The sequence below is a fragment of the Takifugu flavidus genome, chromosome 13 (assembly GCF_003711565.1).
Source record: "Takifugu flavidus isolate HTHZ2018 chromosome 13, ASM371156v2, whole genome shotgun sequence".
NCBI lineage: Eukaryota > Metazoa > Chordata > Actinopteri > Tetraodontiformes > Tetraodontidae > Takifugu > Takifugu flavidus.
The window spans coordinates 1,309,507-1,326,216 of NC_079532.1; the positions used below are offsets into that span (position 1 = coordinate 1,309,507).

At 47.4% G+C, this 16,710-nt stretch overlaps 1 protein-coding gene across 21 annotated transcripts in view; it reads right to left on the reverse strand.

Annotated features, from left to right (window-relative positions):
* LOC130535917 (uncharacterized) overlaps positions 1–16,710 on the reverse strand; it is a 30,589-nt gene continuing 13,879 nt past the window's right edge. For 3 of the 21 annotated variants that reach the window (XM_057051346.1, XM_057051345.1, XM_057051328.1), the window contains exons 5-10: positions 13,068–13,112; positions 11,997–12,119; positions 11,657–11,855; positions 1,985–5,349; positions 600–695; positions 1–510 (exon numbers count right to left, since the gene is read on the reverse strand). In XM_057051346.1, coding sequence (XP_056907326.1) covers positions 11,772–11,855; positions 11,997–12,119; positions 13,068–13,112 — 252 coding nt within the window. In that variant the 3' untranslated portion in view covers positions 1–510; positions 600–695; positions 1,985–5,349; positions 11,657–11,771. Of the gene's footprint in view, positions 511–599; positions 696–884; positions 1,764–1,984; positions 5,350–11,656; positions 12,120–13,067; positions 13,113–13,733; positions 13,882–13,913; positions 15,300–16,710 lie in introns of those variants that run through there. The other 18 variants (XM_057051340.1, XM_057051338.1, XM_057051337.1 and 15 more) reach the window with 18 other exon arrangements.

Here is a 16,710-nt window from a genome sequence, read left to right on the forward strand (position 1 = left end):
GACTGTTCAAATGATTTTTTTTCCCTTCAGAGCTGAAAGTCACAACAATGGGGTCAAACACATTTTTAAAGAGCAACATGTAAATCTTTCATTAGACTGTCTCGTTAACAAACTGTTTAAAGCTGATAAACCGCAGCACAACCAGACATCCACAGCCAAACATATTACGCTACTACCCCCGGGGGGGGGGGGCTTTTCCAGTGGAGGGGATGCCTGTAACATCATGAGTTCCCCACTGCTGTGATATGAATCAAAACAATCCAAAAAAACAAAACAAGTCAACAGTAGTTGTTGGGTTCACCTTCTAAAGGTCAGGTGAAGCTTCACCGGATACAGAGAGGAACCAGTTCGGATTGTGGCAGATGTTTCACACCTGAAGGTCCCACATGTAACGACCTGCAGATCGACTCTCAAAGTCCAGGTTGAGTTGTCCTTGACTGCGGGACCGAGACAGACGCAGGGACGGAAGGACGTGACATTGCCCGTATTTCCCCCGAGAGATCCTCCCACCTGGCAATGCAGCAACAGTCATGTAAATGCTCAAATGTGACACATCTGCGTAATGTTCCCATGGCAGGAAGGACGAACTTGATCCCCACCTGACTGCAGGTCTGGTTTCTGGAAGACATTGGAGGAGCCGCTCCAGTAGTGGGCGGCGATCTTCCCGTGATAATCTCTGATGTTGGTTTTAGCATCTAAAGTAAACAAACACAAGGGAAATTTTGACCATTAGGAATAAAACACTTCTGATTCTGGGGTAAAATGATGAATTACATGGATCCAGAACAAACAAAGATTTCAGGTAAAGTTCTTCAAAGTCAGATCTCCGTTCAGAAATTCTACCCCAGGACTCAAACTCAGCCTCATCAGTCACACAGGTAAACCTGCTGAAGTTGTTTCTCTAACATCTGTAGAAATCCCTTTAAACAGCTGGACGTGAGCTGGAGGTGTGACACGGCACCCCCGCAGATGTATCCTCAGTCCGCCTGCCTCCTGATGGTGGAATGCAAACCTTTTGGCTCAGGTGTTTGGTGTCTCCATTTCCTGCAGGATGATGTATAACCTGCATGGCGGATTAGAGGCTCCAGCGGCTTGGCTTGATGAGGATGTCGGAACCTCAGTCATCGTGTTGCAGCGCAGAGGAAGACGTTCTCGCGTTCCTCGCTGGGATGCTCGGAGGATAATGGTTTCACTGTAACCGACTCTGGTCATTACTGTCGGTTTAACTCCCACTGACTCCTCGCCCACCTGCGTAAAACGTGGTTTATGAACCCACCGCTGCTTCTACCAGAAATACAACCGCACCTCCTGCTGCAGAGGGGAGGCCTCAGGAAACTCACCAGCAGCTCCTCAACTGAAGTTTGTACTTCCGAACTGGGAAAGTAGGAAAAAACCCTTCTAGAATGAGTTCAGACCAGACAGAAACCAGTAGATCCTTGCAGGTTTCCATGGTGATTCTTAGTCAGTCAGTCAAAGCTTTGGGGCTTTTTGTTTAGTAGAGTCATTAAACATGGCGAGAGACGACCAGTAGACAGAAACGCCTCTCCACCTCGGCGGCCGCAGCGTCCAGCCTGTTGTTTAAGAGACATGAAGCTCCCCCCCTTAATGAGGATCTGCCGACATTAACAGTCATGAACTCAGCCCACCTCATCCTTCCCCCAGACAGAAAGAGTGTGTGTGTGTGGGCGACCTGTCAGTCTGGGTGTTGGGGGGGTCTTTTGTCAGACAGCAGCGATCTGCATCAATGCCTCCTTTCAGAATCTCTGAGGCATGAAGAAAAATCCCAGTTTGATTCTGAATGTGAGATTTTAAATGTGAATAAAATCTTGACACAGAACTATAATTGGACAGTTCTGGTTTAACCGATCAAAATCATTCTCATAGTGATGATGCAAACAGACCTTTGCTGGTTCCTAAATCTTGACTAAACATCGCCAAACCTGACAACCTCCCCTCCTGGGCGTTGTAACATAAAGAGACTCACTGTAAATGTGGATCAAAGTGTGGACGACATGCTGGTGCCCGTGGATGGAGGCGAGGTGGAGCGCAGTATAACCCTGCAAATGAAACACAGACACTGTTTTCCTGCAGATGTTAAAGGTCTGTTTCACCATCGGCTGATCCACGGATGCTGTTTCTGTGGAATTAACTACTGTACATCTGGTAAAGTCTGCTCCACACCAACAACTAGAGCTTTGACTCCTCTGTGAGGGTTGGCCTGACCTAAACCAGTCTAAAATCATTGAAATAAAGGTGACAAACATGCATCTGGACCTCAGTACAGAGACCAGACAACGCAGGAGAAAAAAGGGGCGGAAACAATTAGACAGGTGAGATAATTAGACAGGTGAGGGAGCAAGTGAAGTCAGAACACTCTTAGCTATATGGAACCAATAACAAATACATAAACTAATAAAACAAACCAAATATCTAAATTTACAGGCTATCGGGTCACATGTGCCTTTATGGACAGAACTTGTATTTTTCCCCAGTTTCCATCATTTCCTGTCTCAACGTGAAACAGAAAGAAACCTTCAGCATCGATAAAAGATGGATCCTGTCAGCTACAGCAACGCTTTCATTCTCTTTCTTTCGTTTCCTTGTCTGTCTAGAAGAATCCATCTCCACGTCCTTCATCCCAGCACAGGAAAATCCTCTTCGCGCTACGGCACCAATCGTTTGTACGTGCATTAACCCTGGCCACTGACGGCTGAATCGGCATCCGTCATCCTGAGCTGCTGTCAGTCGGAGCTGAACAAACGCCGGCGGCCTGTCAGTCCACGCTGGAGTCAAATGACAGCAGGACCATTTGAAGTCAGTGCTGATTAGGAGAAGGGGTCTGTAGTTTATGGAGCGCCGTTCTGTTAAACTCTCGTCAGCGTCCTGACTGTTAAGATGCCCTGGAGGCTCTTTGATGTGAACAACAGAAAGAGGCAATCAAAAGCGTTGAAATGGCGAGCTGTCGCTGCTGTCAACGTCTTTACCGTCACACAGAGATACACGTTACATCTGTGCATCTAAAGGTGATAATATACAGTCTTTAGGAAGCCGCGAGCCTGCCGTGATTAAAGACACTTCCTGTTTGTTGTCCTCAGGCTGGCGTTGTTGGGATAAATAGCAGATAAATACAAGTGTGCAGATGATGAAAACGCATCAGCGGGACTTCCCGGTGACACGGAGATGTCTCTGTAACAGTTTGACCTTTGGCTGAAATGACGAACCGCTTTCATGTGTTTATATTTTTATATCAGAGGTAAAGGTCAGCTTGGCAGGAGGTCCACAGCACGAGGGAGGATCACAGCAAGGCAACAGACCTCAGACGGCGTCAACAGCAGCTAATAATACTCCATCAGATGGAACATAAACGTGGCCGTGGACAGGAGAGTGTGGGAAACTTTACTGTGTTCATTAGGACTTCAAATGGCTTTGCTTTTCCATCCACATTACCAGGGGATTTACAGTATGCATAGGTTGCATGTTTCCAACTAAGATATGGATATCGGAGGGAAGTTTGACGGACAGGCATTTTTGACCTTCCAACCTGTTCGCTGATTCAAAATGATAAAAAAAACAAAGTGCTTTGGTTGTGGGTCTCCAGCAAATGTAAAGTGAGGTAAATAGAGAGCTAAATAAATGACTTCAGGCAGTGATCTACGTTGTGTTTTAGTCCCCCCACAACTATATATTTAAGGAGGGGGCTTAGCCAGCCTCTGATTGGCCAAGACAGGACAGAGCCTTCTGCTGGCTATCATTGTGGTGAAATGAGCTGAGGTGAGCTGAATTAAAACATAGTGAGGACTGTGTTCAAACCACAGGACTGACTTTAAAGATGGATGCAGAATCCTTAAGATTTACCTTGAAATGAACTAAAATCTCACTGGTGTGAGTGAAGTCAGCTCTTAGAGGATGTGATCTGTGGTTGTACACATTTAAAAACACATTTGTGTTCATTACACATCACAAAAGTGCATTAAAGAGGACTTACCCCCTTCAGAGCATGGCGGGCCAAGCGTGCATGGAGGAGGTCAAAGTAAGGCAGCAGATCAAAGACATAGGCAGCACATCAAAGACACAAGCAGCAAACCCATTTCACACGGCCGCCAGAGGTAATTGGACTAAAGTAAATATTTGTCAGTGCGCCATTTGCTTAAAGAGCGTGACACCTAAAGAGTTTGACGGCTCATCTTTGTGCAGATTTGTGGAGCTCTAAAGGTTCCCAAGCTCACTTACATGCTGCGGCAGTGGTGATGGAGCAGGTGGAATGGGGGAAAAGAGAGAGAGAAGAGGCAGTTAGTGTTGAAGAAAAGACAAATGTGTGTTTTTAACACAAATGATGCAAGATAACACACACTCACACAAGTATTCCTAAATAAACACACGTGAACTCACAGTTTGACTCCGTGGTTCATTCTGATGTCAAATTCTGCTTATTCAAAAAACCGCCAACTCGTGGAAAGCCATTAGAAAAGCAGCGAAACGCCCCCAACAGATCTCAGCCTCACTGTTTCCTGTTAATTCCGTTCTATGGATTATTGATTCTTGATCTGCTGCATTACCTCCTCAAAAACTACAGACAAAAAGTAATTATGTAATTATGGTGACAATAAGTGACTTGTCTGGCTTGCTTTGCTCTGCTGGGTCTTCAACATTATCTCCTACGTGCACGTCGTCACCATCTTCATGGTCATTGTCATCAGCAGCAGCAGCAGAGGGAGGATGGGAGATAAACACTGAGAGAAGTAGATGCTAAATTGAATTCTGCAGCTCTTGACTGTCTGGGAAGCCATTAAGTAATCAAAACATAGACCAAATCAACCAGAACACCCCCAATGTGTGTGTGTGTGTGTGTGTGTGTGTGAGTGAGAGAGAAGTGCTCTGTCTCATGTGCCTTACAGCCGGCTGATAAAGTGTAACCTGAGATGGTAACATGTTAACCAGTCGAGCTAGCAGGCTGGGCTGTAACTAAGTGGTTTATCTTATTCTCCAAGTATCTGTGGTATTAATCGTATTCAGTATTAAGACAGACAGCCTTATAAAGTATCCAAGACTGTGCTGTAAGGAGTAAATGCAGGGACCTCAACTTCAGGAGGCTTTTATTTTGATAGGATCATAGAGAAATAATTTCAGTGGACAGTTTCTTTAAGTGAGATACGATGTGGTTGTTTATACAGGCAAGATCCAGGTACATATGTCAGGTGCTCCCTCTCTTTCTCTCTCTTGCACGTGCGCGCACACACACACACACACACACACGGAGCTCACCGATTTGACGTTGACATCGGCTCCAGAGCAAAGCAACATGTCCACCACATCCTGACAGCCCTGCTTCGCTGCCCAGTGAAGGGCTGTCTGTATACACACACACACACACACACACACACACACACCACACACACACACACACACACACACGCACACACACACACACACACACACACACACACAGAGTTTTCAACTATGTCCAAAATGTACTTTTAGGGAATTTTTCTATCGAGAATAATGATTTCCAAAAACTTTTCAGGTTCTGAAACTGGAAGCTGAGTTTATAATCTGTTGAAGCAACAATGTTTCCTCAGAGATACCAGCACAGATAGATGAGCAGAACACACATCAGACCGGAACAAAACAGTCTGAATTCAGCTGTTTCCTTTAAAATGTGGACAATCGGCTCTGTGAAGCTTCCCAAATACTCACAAACGAATGTGATCACGGGCTTCAAATGTAAATCTTGTATGTAAGTATGTAAACATTTACACAATCTATTGAGACAGGACTTCACAAGGCTAACACACAGGAGGATGCTACGATCAGATTTATGAACATGACCATAGAATAAAACTTACAAACTTGATGGTTTCCAGTGATTTAGTGAGAGGACAAAAAAAAGAGAGACGTAACAAAGGAATGAATGTCTTTACGAGGTGATAAAAGCTGATCAGTGTTGCTAATATTAAAATGGTAATGACAGGCTGAAAGTGCTGCAGGTCGAGCTGTCTTTACGCTGACGTGACTTCACAGTGAAACGGTGACATTCCATTTTCCCACCTTTTTTGCACCTTCGACTGTCTCCTGTCACCGTCTGAGCCGGATTAAAGACGGGTAAACATCATTTCGCTGAGATCTGCACTTTTAAGATTAACGCTGCTTTCATGAGTTTTTCCCTGTCGGTGTTTGTGTGTTTGTGAGGCCTCAAAGCAGGCCGTTAGTTTTACAGATGACAGTGAACAGTGCACAGTTACAAGCATCAGCTTTGACTGATCCCCACTATTGATTATCGATAGACATTCCAGCAAGAAATCACTGAAGAAACAGTTGGAATGTTTTATTTTTGGTTTAGTTTAAACTGTTTTGTTTCTATAATCTAAAAAAATGTATAATAATTATCAGTTTTTACTTTTAAATGCAATTCTTATTATTTGTCTCTATTGGGCATTTTTGCAAATCAAAAAATTGAACCCTGCAGGTTTCAGCCTAGTGTGGACTGGTTTAGTTTAACCTTCAAACTGGGATTTTTCCACTCATGTTGCCACAGTAAATATTTCTTTCTCAAGTTCACCTGAACCAGGGTTGTGACTGGAGGTTTATTTTGGTGGTACATGTCTGCAGGGGGGACGCTGCTGGGCCGTTCTGTCAGGACGGACTTTCATTAGAAGGTGTTAACTGAAACCTGCCTCGCCTTCCGACACTTGGCGAGATCGTGCCGGCCTCCACCTGAGCCTCACACTCACCTGAACACACACCAGCAGACCTGCTGTTTAAGGCCACGACTGATGGTTGTTTAGAGTTGGATCAGAAAAGAGTGAATTTTCTGCTATTTAACAGTGAATTTTTGAGAAGCAAATAAGTAGCTGAACAACGATCACTTACGAAAATCAGCACTTATGTTATGCTAATTCTAGGTCAACGGTTAGATTAGATTTATAGCTGCAGAGTCACTTTTACTGTCATGGCCATAACTGGGGGACCTTAAATCCACATGCGGCTAATGTGACAGACGCCTGCGTGGCTCAGCAGGAAGCTGCCGCCGCCATTAAACTGTCGCGACCGCTATCGTCTTGCTCGCAGGGGGAGAAGACAGGGACCTGACGCTAACACGGCACCAGACGCCAACAGTCGGACCCTGCGCGCCGGGCATCTGTTGGACGGTTGGTGGTGGAGGAGTGACAGGCAAGATGAGTCTGAGCTGCAGATCTGAGAGCAGCAGGGAAAAGCACATCAAAAGCCGTAAATTTCACTCTTTCCATTTTGATCAAGTGAGGCATGAAAAGGAGGAGAGCATCACTCTGGAGTGGCGTGAGCGAGGGCTACTCCACTGATGTTGTTATTCTTGTACACGGAGGTCCCTGCAGCTAATGAGGGGAGGAGGGGGAGGCCATATGGAGGGGTCCTTTCTGCAGAAGCTTCTGAATAGGAAGCTTACGCTCAGGATGTTGTGTGAAATTCGACTTTTCAAAGCCGGCCTGCAACAGTTCCACCATATGTTCCCGTTTGAAACGGCGTTCCCGTCACTATTGTGAAACCACGCTTTGATTCAACAATGAATCTAAAGAACATGTGCTCGCCGAGGCTTCATCCGCTGACAGAATAAAGCAGATCAAAGACTGATCCTCCTTCAGCACGTCTCACTGGTGAATCAATCCCAGTTTACCACTTCAAACTGGGAAATCAGCTCCATCCATCCATCCATTCTCTACCGCTTATCCGGGTCGGGTCGCGGGGGTAGCAGCCTAAGGAGAGAAGCCCAGACTTCCCTCTCCCCAGCTACCTCCTCCAGCTCATCCGGAGGGACCCCCAGGCGTTCCCAGGCCAGTCGAGAGACATAGTCTCTCCAACGTGTCCTGGGTCTCCCCGGGGGTCTCCTACCGGAGGGACATGCCCTGAACACCTCACCAGGGAGGCGTCCAGGGGGCATCCTGATTAGATGCCCAAGCCACCCCATCTGGCTCCTCTCAACGCGGAGGAGTAGCGACTCTACTCCGAGTCCTCCCGGATGGCAGAGCTTCTCACCCTATCTCTAAGGGAGAGCCCAGCCACCCTACGGAGGAAGCTCATTTCAGCCGCTTGTACCCGTGATCTTGTTCTTTCGGTCATGACCCAAAGCTCATGACCATAGGTGAGGGTAGGAACGAAGATCGACCGGTAAATCGAGAGCTTCGCCTTTCGGCTCAGCTCTCTCTTCACCACAACGGACCGGTGCAGAGTCCGCATTACTGCAGACGCCACACCGATCCGCCTGTCGATCTCCCGCTCCATTCTTCCCCCACTCGTGAACAAGACCCCGAGGTACTTAAACTCCTCCACTTGGGGCAGGATCTCCTCCTTTACCCGGAGAAGGCACTCCACCTTTTTCCGGTCGAGAACCATGGCCTCGGATTTGGAGGTGCTGATTCTCATCCCAGCCGCTTCACAGGCGGCGGCGAACCGATCCAGTGATAGTTGGAGGTCACGGGCCGATGAAGCCAACAGGACCACATCATCCGCAAAAAGCAGAGACGCGATCCTGAGGTCACCAAACCAGATCCCCTCAACACCATGACTGCACCTAGAAATTCTGTCCATAAAAATTATGAACAGAATCGGTGACAAAGGGCAGCCCTGGCGGAGGCCAACCCTCACCGGAAACGAGTTCGACTTACTGCCAGCAATTCGGACCAAACTCTGACACCGATCGTACAGGGAGCGGACAGCCCGTATCAGCGGGCCCGACACCCCATACTCTCGGAGGACCCCCCACAGGACCCCCCGAGGGACACGGTCGAATGCCTTCTCCAAGTCCACAAAACACATGTGGACTGGTTGGGCAAACTCCCATGCACCCTCGAAGACCCTGCTGAGGGTGTAGAGCTGGTCCACTGTTCCACGCCCAGGACGAAAACCACATTGCTCCTCCTGAATCCGAGGTTCGACTATCCGGCGGACCCTCCTCTCCAGTACCCCTGAATAGACCTTACCAGGGAGGCTGAGGAGTGTGATCCCCCTATAGTTGGAACACACCCTCCGGTCCCCCTTCTTAAAAAGAGGGACTACCACCCCGGTCTGCCAATCCAGCGGCACTGCCCCCGATGTCCACGCGATGTTGCAGAGTCGAGTCAACCATGACAGCCCTACAACATCCAGAGCCTTAAGGGACTCTGGGCGGATCTCATCCACCCCCGGGGCCTTGCCACCGAGGAGTTTTTTAACTACCTCGGCAACTTCAGCCCCGGAGATACGAGAGCCCATCTCCAGGTCCCCAGGCCCTACTTCCTCACTGGAAGGCGTGTTGGTGGGATTGAGGAGGTCCTCGAAGTATTCCTTCCACCGATCCACAACATCCCGAGTTGAGGTCAGCAGCACACCATCACCACTATACACAGTGTTGACAGTGCACTGCTTTCCCCTCCTCAGACGCCGGATGGTGGTCCAGAACCTTTTCGAGGCCGTCCGAAAGTCGTTCTCCATGGCCTCACCGAACTCTTCCCATGCCCGAGTTTTTGCCTCGGCAACCGCCGTAGCTGCGCTCCGCTTGGCATGCCGGTACCCATCTGCTGCCTCAGGAGTCCCACAGGCCAGTAAGGCCCGATACGACTCCTTCTTCAGCTTGACGGCATCCCTCACCGCTGGTGTCCACCAGCGGGTTCGGGCATTGCCGCCACGACAGGCACCAACCACCTTGCGGCCACAGCACCGGTCAGCTGCCTCAACAATGGAGGCACGGAACACGGTCCACTCGGACTCAATGTCCCCTGCCTCCCCCGGGACATGGTCAAAGCTCTCCCGGAGGCGTGAGTTGAAGCTTCTTCTGACAGGGGACTCTGCCAGGCGTTCCCAGCAGACCCTCACAACACGTTTGGGCCTGCCAGGTCTGTCCGGCATCCTTCCCCACCATCGGAGCCAACTCACCACCAGGTGGTGATCAGTTGACAGCTCCGCCCCTCTCTTCACCCGAGTGTCCAGAACATGCGGCCGCAAATCCGATGACACGATCACAAAGTCGATCATCGATCTGCGGCCTAAGGCGTCCTGGTGCCAAGTGCACATGTGGACGCCTTTATGTCTGAACAAGGTGTTCGTTATGGACAATCTGAGACGAGCACAGAAGTCCAATAACAAAACACCACTCGGGTTCAGATCAGGGGGGCCGTTCTTCCCAATCACACCTCTCCAGGTCACACTGTCATTGCCGACGTGAGCATTGAAGTCACCCAGGAGGACGAGGGAGCCCCCAGAAGGGGCACTCTCCAGCACTCCCTCTAAGGACTCCAAAAAGGGTGGATACGCTGAACTGCTGTTTGGACCATAGGCACAAACAACAGTCAGGATCCGTCCCCCCACCCGAAGGCGAAGGGAGGCTACCCTCTCATCCACCGGGGTAAACTCCAATACACAGGCACTGAGCTGGGGAGCAACCAGAATTGCCACCCCTGCCCGTCGCCTCTCGCCATCGGCAACTCCAGAGTGGTAGAGAGTCCAACCCCTCTCAAGAAGACTGGTTCCAGAGCCCTTGCCGTGCGTCGAGGTGAGGCCAACTATATCTAGTCGGAACTTCTCAACCTCGCGCACCAACTCAGGCTCCTTTCCCACCAGAGAGGTGACATTCCATGTCCCTAGAGCCAGTTTGTGCAGCCGGGAATCAGACCGCCAAGGTCCCTGCCTCCGGCTGCTACCCAAAACACAATGCACCCGACCCCCTTGGCCCCTCCTGCAGGTGGTGAGCCCACGGGAAGGGGGTTCCATGTTGCCTCTTCGGGCTGCGCCCGGCCGGACTCCATGGGCAGAGGTCCGGCCACCAGGCGCTCGCCAACGTGCCCCACCCCCAGGCCTGGCTCCAGGAGGGGGCCCCGGTGACCCGCATCCGGGCAAGGGAAACTTGGTACCAAAGTTGTTAGCATCATTAGGGGGTCCTGGGCTACGCTTTGTCTGGTCCCTCATTCAGCTCTTCAAGAATAAAAAACAAAAGAAGAGATAAACATCAGAGCTCCTGGCTGATCATGTGATTATCGCGTCCTCCCATCTGTTGGAGTCATGTGGCTTAATGTTAATTACAATGTAATTACAGTATTATTACACATCCCACTGAAAGGCACAAACTCCAGACAATTATAAGGAGAATGAACACAAACATCCCGCTGCAACATCCTAATATTGCCCAACAACCAAGAATGAAAGAGATGCAAAATTACAGGAAGGGACACAAAACTTGGTAGAGACCGAGACACACAAATGCAGAGACACAGAGGACATCAACCCCAGGGGTCAAAGACACCCTCAGTAATCCATCCAGTCACTAATATAGGTGTGATGGCAGAGGATCAGAGGACAAAAATAACAGAACAGTGTGAGGAAGAAGAAGAGGAAGTTTATGTATGTAGGAGCGTGTTTAGTATCATGGCAGGTGTGTGAAGGCAGAACTGCACGCTTCACAAAGCAACGCTGTCGATCTACCGGTTTATCACACAAACGTGCCTCAAAATCAGACCTGTTGTGAATATTTAACCCCGCCCCCCCCCCAAAGATCCATCGTCCATCCGTTACAGCCAGCCTGAGGACAGACAGAGGCTCAGTGTGATATCAATACTAGGCTAATTGAGGCAGGAGTTAGCATGTTGTTGAGTTGCTGTTGTGGGTATGTGTTCATGATGAGTGTGAGCACGGCCAGCAGGAAGAGACAACTTACCCCCTTGGTGCACAGCAACGTTACAACACACATGGACAGGGAGGCAAGAAGGAAAACAGAGGAGATGCGTCAGCATTTCTAACTTTTAGTGTGTCTGCAAGGATAACATACATTGTTAAAAAAACATATTTACATATATACATGTCAATAACCAAGAAGCAATGAAACAGATGCATGATAAACTCACAGTGATGAAATCCTGATGATGCAGAAAAAGACAAAAATGTTCAGTTACAGATACACAGAATATCTCCCAGGAATGCTAGCAGCAGCGTGCTAACATGCTAATGGATAATGACTGGCTTTATTTTTTAAAACAGCCTGCAACTGTTCCAGCTACCTTCTTCAGCACCAGGCTGGATTCTTGAAAGAGCAACTGACGCTGAGCTGCTGCGTTCCCCAGAGCGGAGCTCCTCATCCAGGCCTTCTCCAGGGGGTCCAGATGGACTCTGTGGAACACAGACTGAGACAGAAACGGAGACTTGTGTTCTACGTTTATCCTCACTTATTCTTTCAAACGTTGGAACCTGATTTTCCAATTAATCAGATTTATGTGAGGCAAAAATTAGATTTCTGTAGAAATGATAAATTAATAATAATAATCCAATATATTGTCCTTGTTGTCCTTAAGTGTTACCGCGGCGACACTGGATAATGTGTTCCTGATGCCATTAGTGGTGTTTATTTGTCAGCAGGTTGCAGCAGAGCAACACCCAGACTTTCAATCAGAGTCCTGCAGGAGTGTCCTCGCTGTCCACACACACACAAACACACACACACGGTTTAGGTTAAAGTCAGGTCATAGTTGCCCCTATAGGCAGTTGTGATGGTTAGAGTTAGAGTTGGGCTTATTATGTTAATGAGAGTCCTCACAAAGACAGAAGTACACTTGATGTGTGTCCATGTTAACAGTGCTAATGCAGAGGGAGCGGAACAGGATAGAAACAGTAAAATTATGTTCCAGATAAATGAAACATCAGGACAACTCTGTTCTGGGTCATTCTTTATATGTTCTTATTTTAATTTATTGTTTTAAAAATAACTGTGTTTGTTTGCGACAATTTTTATTTCTACTCTTTGACAAAAATGGCACAATTTTTGTTTTTGCAGCAAAGATTCTATATGAAGATAAATATAGATTATCGATATAAATATTCACTCATTTCTTTTCAAGAACACAGTCTGTTTGAGTCCCAGTTCAAAGCCGATTTCCCTGCTGGTTCCAGTCAGAAACAGAAGTGGGAGGCCGTCACAGCCAATAAGCAGCCAGAGCTGCGTCCTGTCAGGACGACAGCGATTACGAGACATCGCCATGGGAACGGCGTGGGGGGGATCTGTTTCAACCCAGTGTGTGTGGACAGTGACGCTCTCAGCTGGTTAAACACACACACACACACACTCTCTCTCTTACTGTGACAGAAGAAGCTGTGACACTGGCACTGTCGTCATCCTCACTCTGAAAGATAAACAAACAAACAATGACATCATCAGTCACAACAAAACAATATTTCTAACACTTCCCAACGGAGCGTTTACTGATGCGAACAGCAAGACAACATTGCAATACCGATCACATCAACCTTCACTGGAAACAGCAACAAAACAACTCTCATAAACGTAACAACAGCAACAGAATAACAGCGACATCAAAGCCGATGTCGACAAAGCAACGCCACCACCATGACCACCACCAGGTGGCGCTAACGAAATACCATTTTTTTACCAGTCTGAATACACTGTTAGCATGAACCACTGAAGCTAAATATCAAACACCTTCACAGAATCAACATCAACTGGAATAATTTTTAACACTGAATCCTTTAAGGAGCTGAACCATGTAATATTAATCATCTGTGGGATTATTTGGACGTCTTGTTGTGTAATTGTTTGTACAGCGACTGATTATCTGAGTCTCTCGCAGACCAAGTGCGAACCTCCCTGAAGGAGCGCTAAAGGATAAAATCTAACGAATCCATTAAATCACTAAAAAGAGAGTCAGAACTCTCAAAGGCTCCATAAAACAGGCTTCAGAGAGGACCATGCTGCTTTCATCTCCCAGCCCGACATCTTTATTTACCGTCTGTTGTCAGCCTGGCAGACTGGTGAGGTCCCCTCTCAACGTGTTAATGAGCGCCGTTCAATTATCTGATTTATTCTTTCATTTCCTGCACATGAATTAATTCGTTTCATGTGAGTCGCCGTCTCGCTGAGTCCAAGGTTTCATGCTAGAAAACAGGAAGTGAAGACATGTGAAAAACTGATCAATAATTAGTGTCGTTGTGATGGATATTAGCGGGGATGTGTTACAGTTTTTGGCATCAACGCAGGTCTAAATCCCAGAAGTCAACAACAGGACTGACTGTTGCTCAACAAAATACACACTGTTGAACACAGGTGTAACACAAGAGCAAAGCTGGACAAAGACCAAATGAGTCAGTCACAAATCAATTTTTTACATTAAATGATTAAATAATCATTTAGATCTAGGATTAGATTAGTTCTAAGCTGCTGTTTGTCTTCTACAGTTGTCAAGGAAAAAGGTGGAAACAACTGGGAAAATTAAACAAATGAAAAAGGTGTCTTTGAATAACTTCCATGTTTTTCCATGTTTCCCTCTTCTAAGTTTCCAGAGGAAGTCTTTTCTCACATGTTCTCAGATTCTCTCTGGGAATGATGAACAGAATCATGAAGAGTTGCATCAGTGACAGAACATGTTTGACGATGGAGAGGAGGACACGACTGGAGGTAGTGAGAGAGGACATTGAGAACATGGACATAGGTGATTCACCATGGAAACCCCTGAAGGCAGCAGCCCAAGAAAGAAGAAGAACAAACACAGAAAAAGAGAAGTTTCCAGGTTCCAGACTCCTGGTCTTGTGTCAGGACGAAGGAACATTCTAGTGTTCTGATGGATGTTTGTGGGAGATCAGAGAGCAGAGGTGAACTCGTGTCCCAGAAGAGAGGAGGAGGGTGGAGACGGTTCTTCTTCTACCTCATTAGTAACAGAACTAACACAGTGGGGGGTCAATTAAAGGTGAGAAAACCCAGAAATCATTCCTTTCCAATGGGAAAGCCGCTCATATCTTGATCTTTACTAAAATGCATGGTGCTAAGTAGACAAAAGTGTTTATACTGGTTCTAATAGGTGCAAACCTCGCTGGTGTCACGTGTGTTTGTAGCTTGTTAGTTGTGTTTCCTGTGTTGTAGCTATAAAACTTAACGGGACAACACAAGCATCACAAACTAGGACGTAAGACTACACTAGTAGCTAGTTTAAGAAGTGCAGGTTCTGATTCATGGAATCTGAGCGTGTCTCTCCCCCATCCTCACGACCCTTAAACTGATCTGGCTCTCCACGAGAGATAATAACATCGAGCGCTCCTGTGTCGAGGATACATGAATGGGCTTCTGTGAGCACCGTTAGCATAACAAAAGCCTTTTCCAGCCACTTTCACTCCTCCGACTATTCATCCCGTCAAAACACCCTTGCTGTTTCCTCACCCCTGTCCTCTCCCCTCTTCTACTTGAGGTCCTCTGACAGCCACAGGGGTGGGAGGAAAGCCCCCACGCCTACTTAGCAAAGTCCTTTTGTCCTATTTGGTGGCGTTTACGAGCGATCCGTCACATTGGCAGCAATGCAATCCTGCAACAGAGCGATCGACATTATAAAACAGAGAGAGAAAGCGGTGGTGGGGGGGGTGCTGGCCTGTGTAATCACACTGGTCAGAGGAAAGACGAGACGAATGGGTGACAGTGTTTTTGTCTGCTGACATTTTCATTTTGGTTGATTTAACCTTTAAAGTCGACATAAAAGCTCAGAATCTGTCGAAGGCGCTTTTGTTTACGTGGAGAATAAAGAAGAAAATCGGATCTAAACTATTTCTGAAATGACTGTTGCAACAAGACTTGTTTTCAAACAAGTGGGGCTCGTTTAATCAACCACCTTTTGATCGTCTAATCAGTCACAGTCATCCTTTGATCGAATATTAACAAAGTTAACATTGGTGCTACACATGAAGCAAGACTTTTGAGTGAAATCAAACGTCAAACGCCTGAAATACTTTCAGAGTGTAACGAAGGGGTCAAAGGTCAGCGAAGCAGCCAGGTCGTCTAATTATCAAGTCTGTGTTTGCAACAGGGCAAACAAGGAAGGGTTCCGGTCAACTCAAGTTTGTGTCCAAGGCTGAGTAAAAGTGAGGGAGTTAGCTAGGGTACAGGCCGTGGCTGTTGCCAAGGTAACGGGTAAAAAGATTTTGTTAGCATTGGCGGTCTAAAGTGATCTTCGTCTTTAGCGTCCCCCGGAAGAGTGATTCAGCCACGGTTGCTTCAATTTGGAGGCTACTTTTTTAGTTTGGCTAACCAACAATCACCTTGGTCATGTAACCAAGTCTGAGTCCAGGTCCTTTACGTGAGTATCTATCCTATGAAAGGAAGACAGAGGCTGGGCGACACTGCCCAGCTGCTCCCCCCGCTAAACTGTTCATCACAGATTTTCACGTTTCTTTTGCACAGTCAACTTAGTTGGTTCCATTAGTTTTGGTTACGACTGTCTCATCTGATCGTAGCACAGGTCACTTTGGACTCAGATGGACAGATGGACAGATGGTATGGTCCCCCCAGAGCCGTTCTTAATGTGACTCGTCTCAATCACATTAACATATTAATCAAATCTTTCCAAAAGTCCTGTTTTACTCATCGGTTGCTTTCAAATCGGTATTTGAGTCAGCGGACAGATTTAATGAGAACGGAGAAGATAACCACTTTGTTCTGGGATTCGGAGCTTTTTGTCTCACCCCTGGAACCTCGCCTTCTGTAATCTGCCCCCTCATTCGCCACCGCCGCCGTGTGATTGTTTGAGAAATGAAAAAGCCATTTTGGAGCAAGCGGCGGCCTGAAAGGAGGCGCCTGATCTGTGGCGTGGCCCTCGGCGAGGGTCAACGTGGGTCAAGGGAATTATGATTACGCTGCAGCCTCGCCGCTCCTTCAACAAGCTCTGCGTTTCCCCCGGTGACCCACCTCCAGAGAGTGCTTTCTGGCTGATGATGAAACTCTGC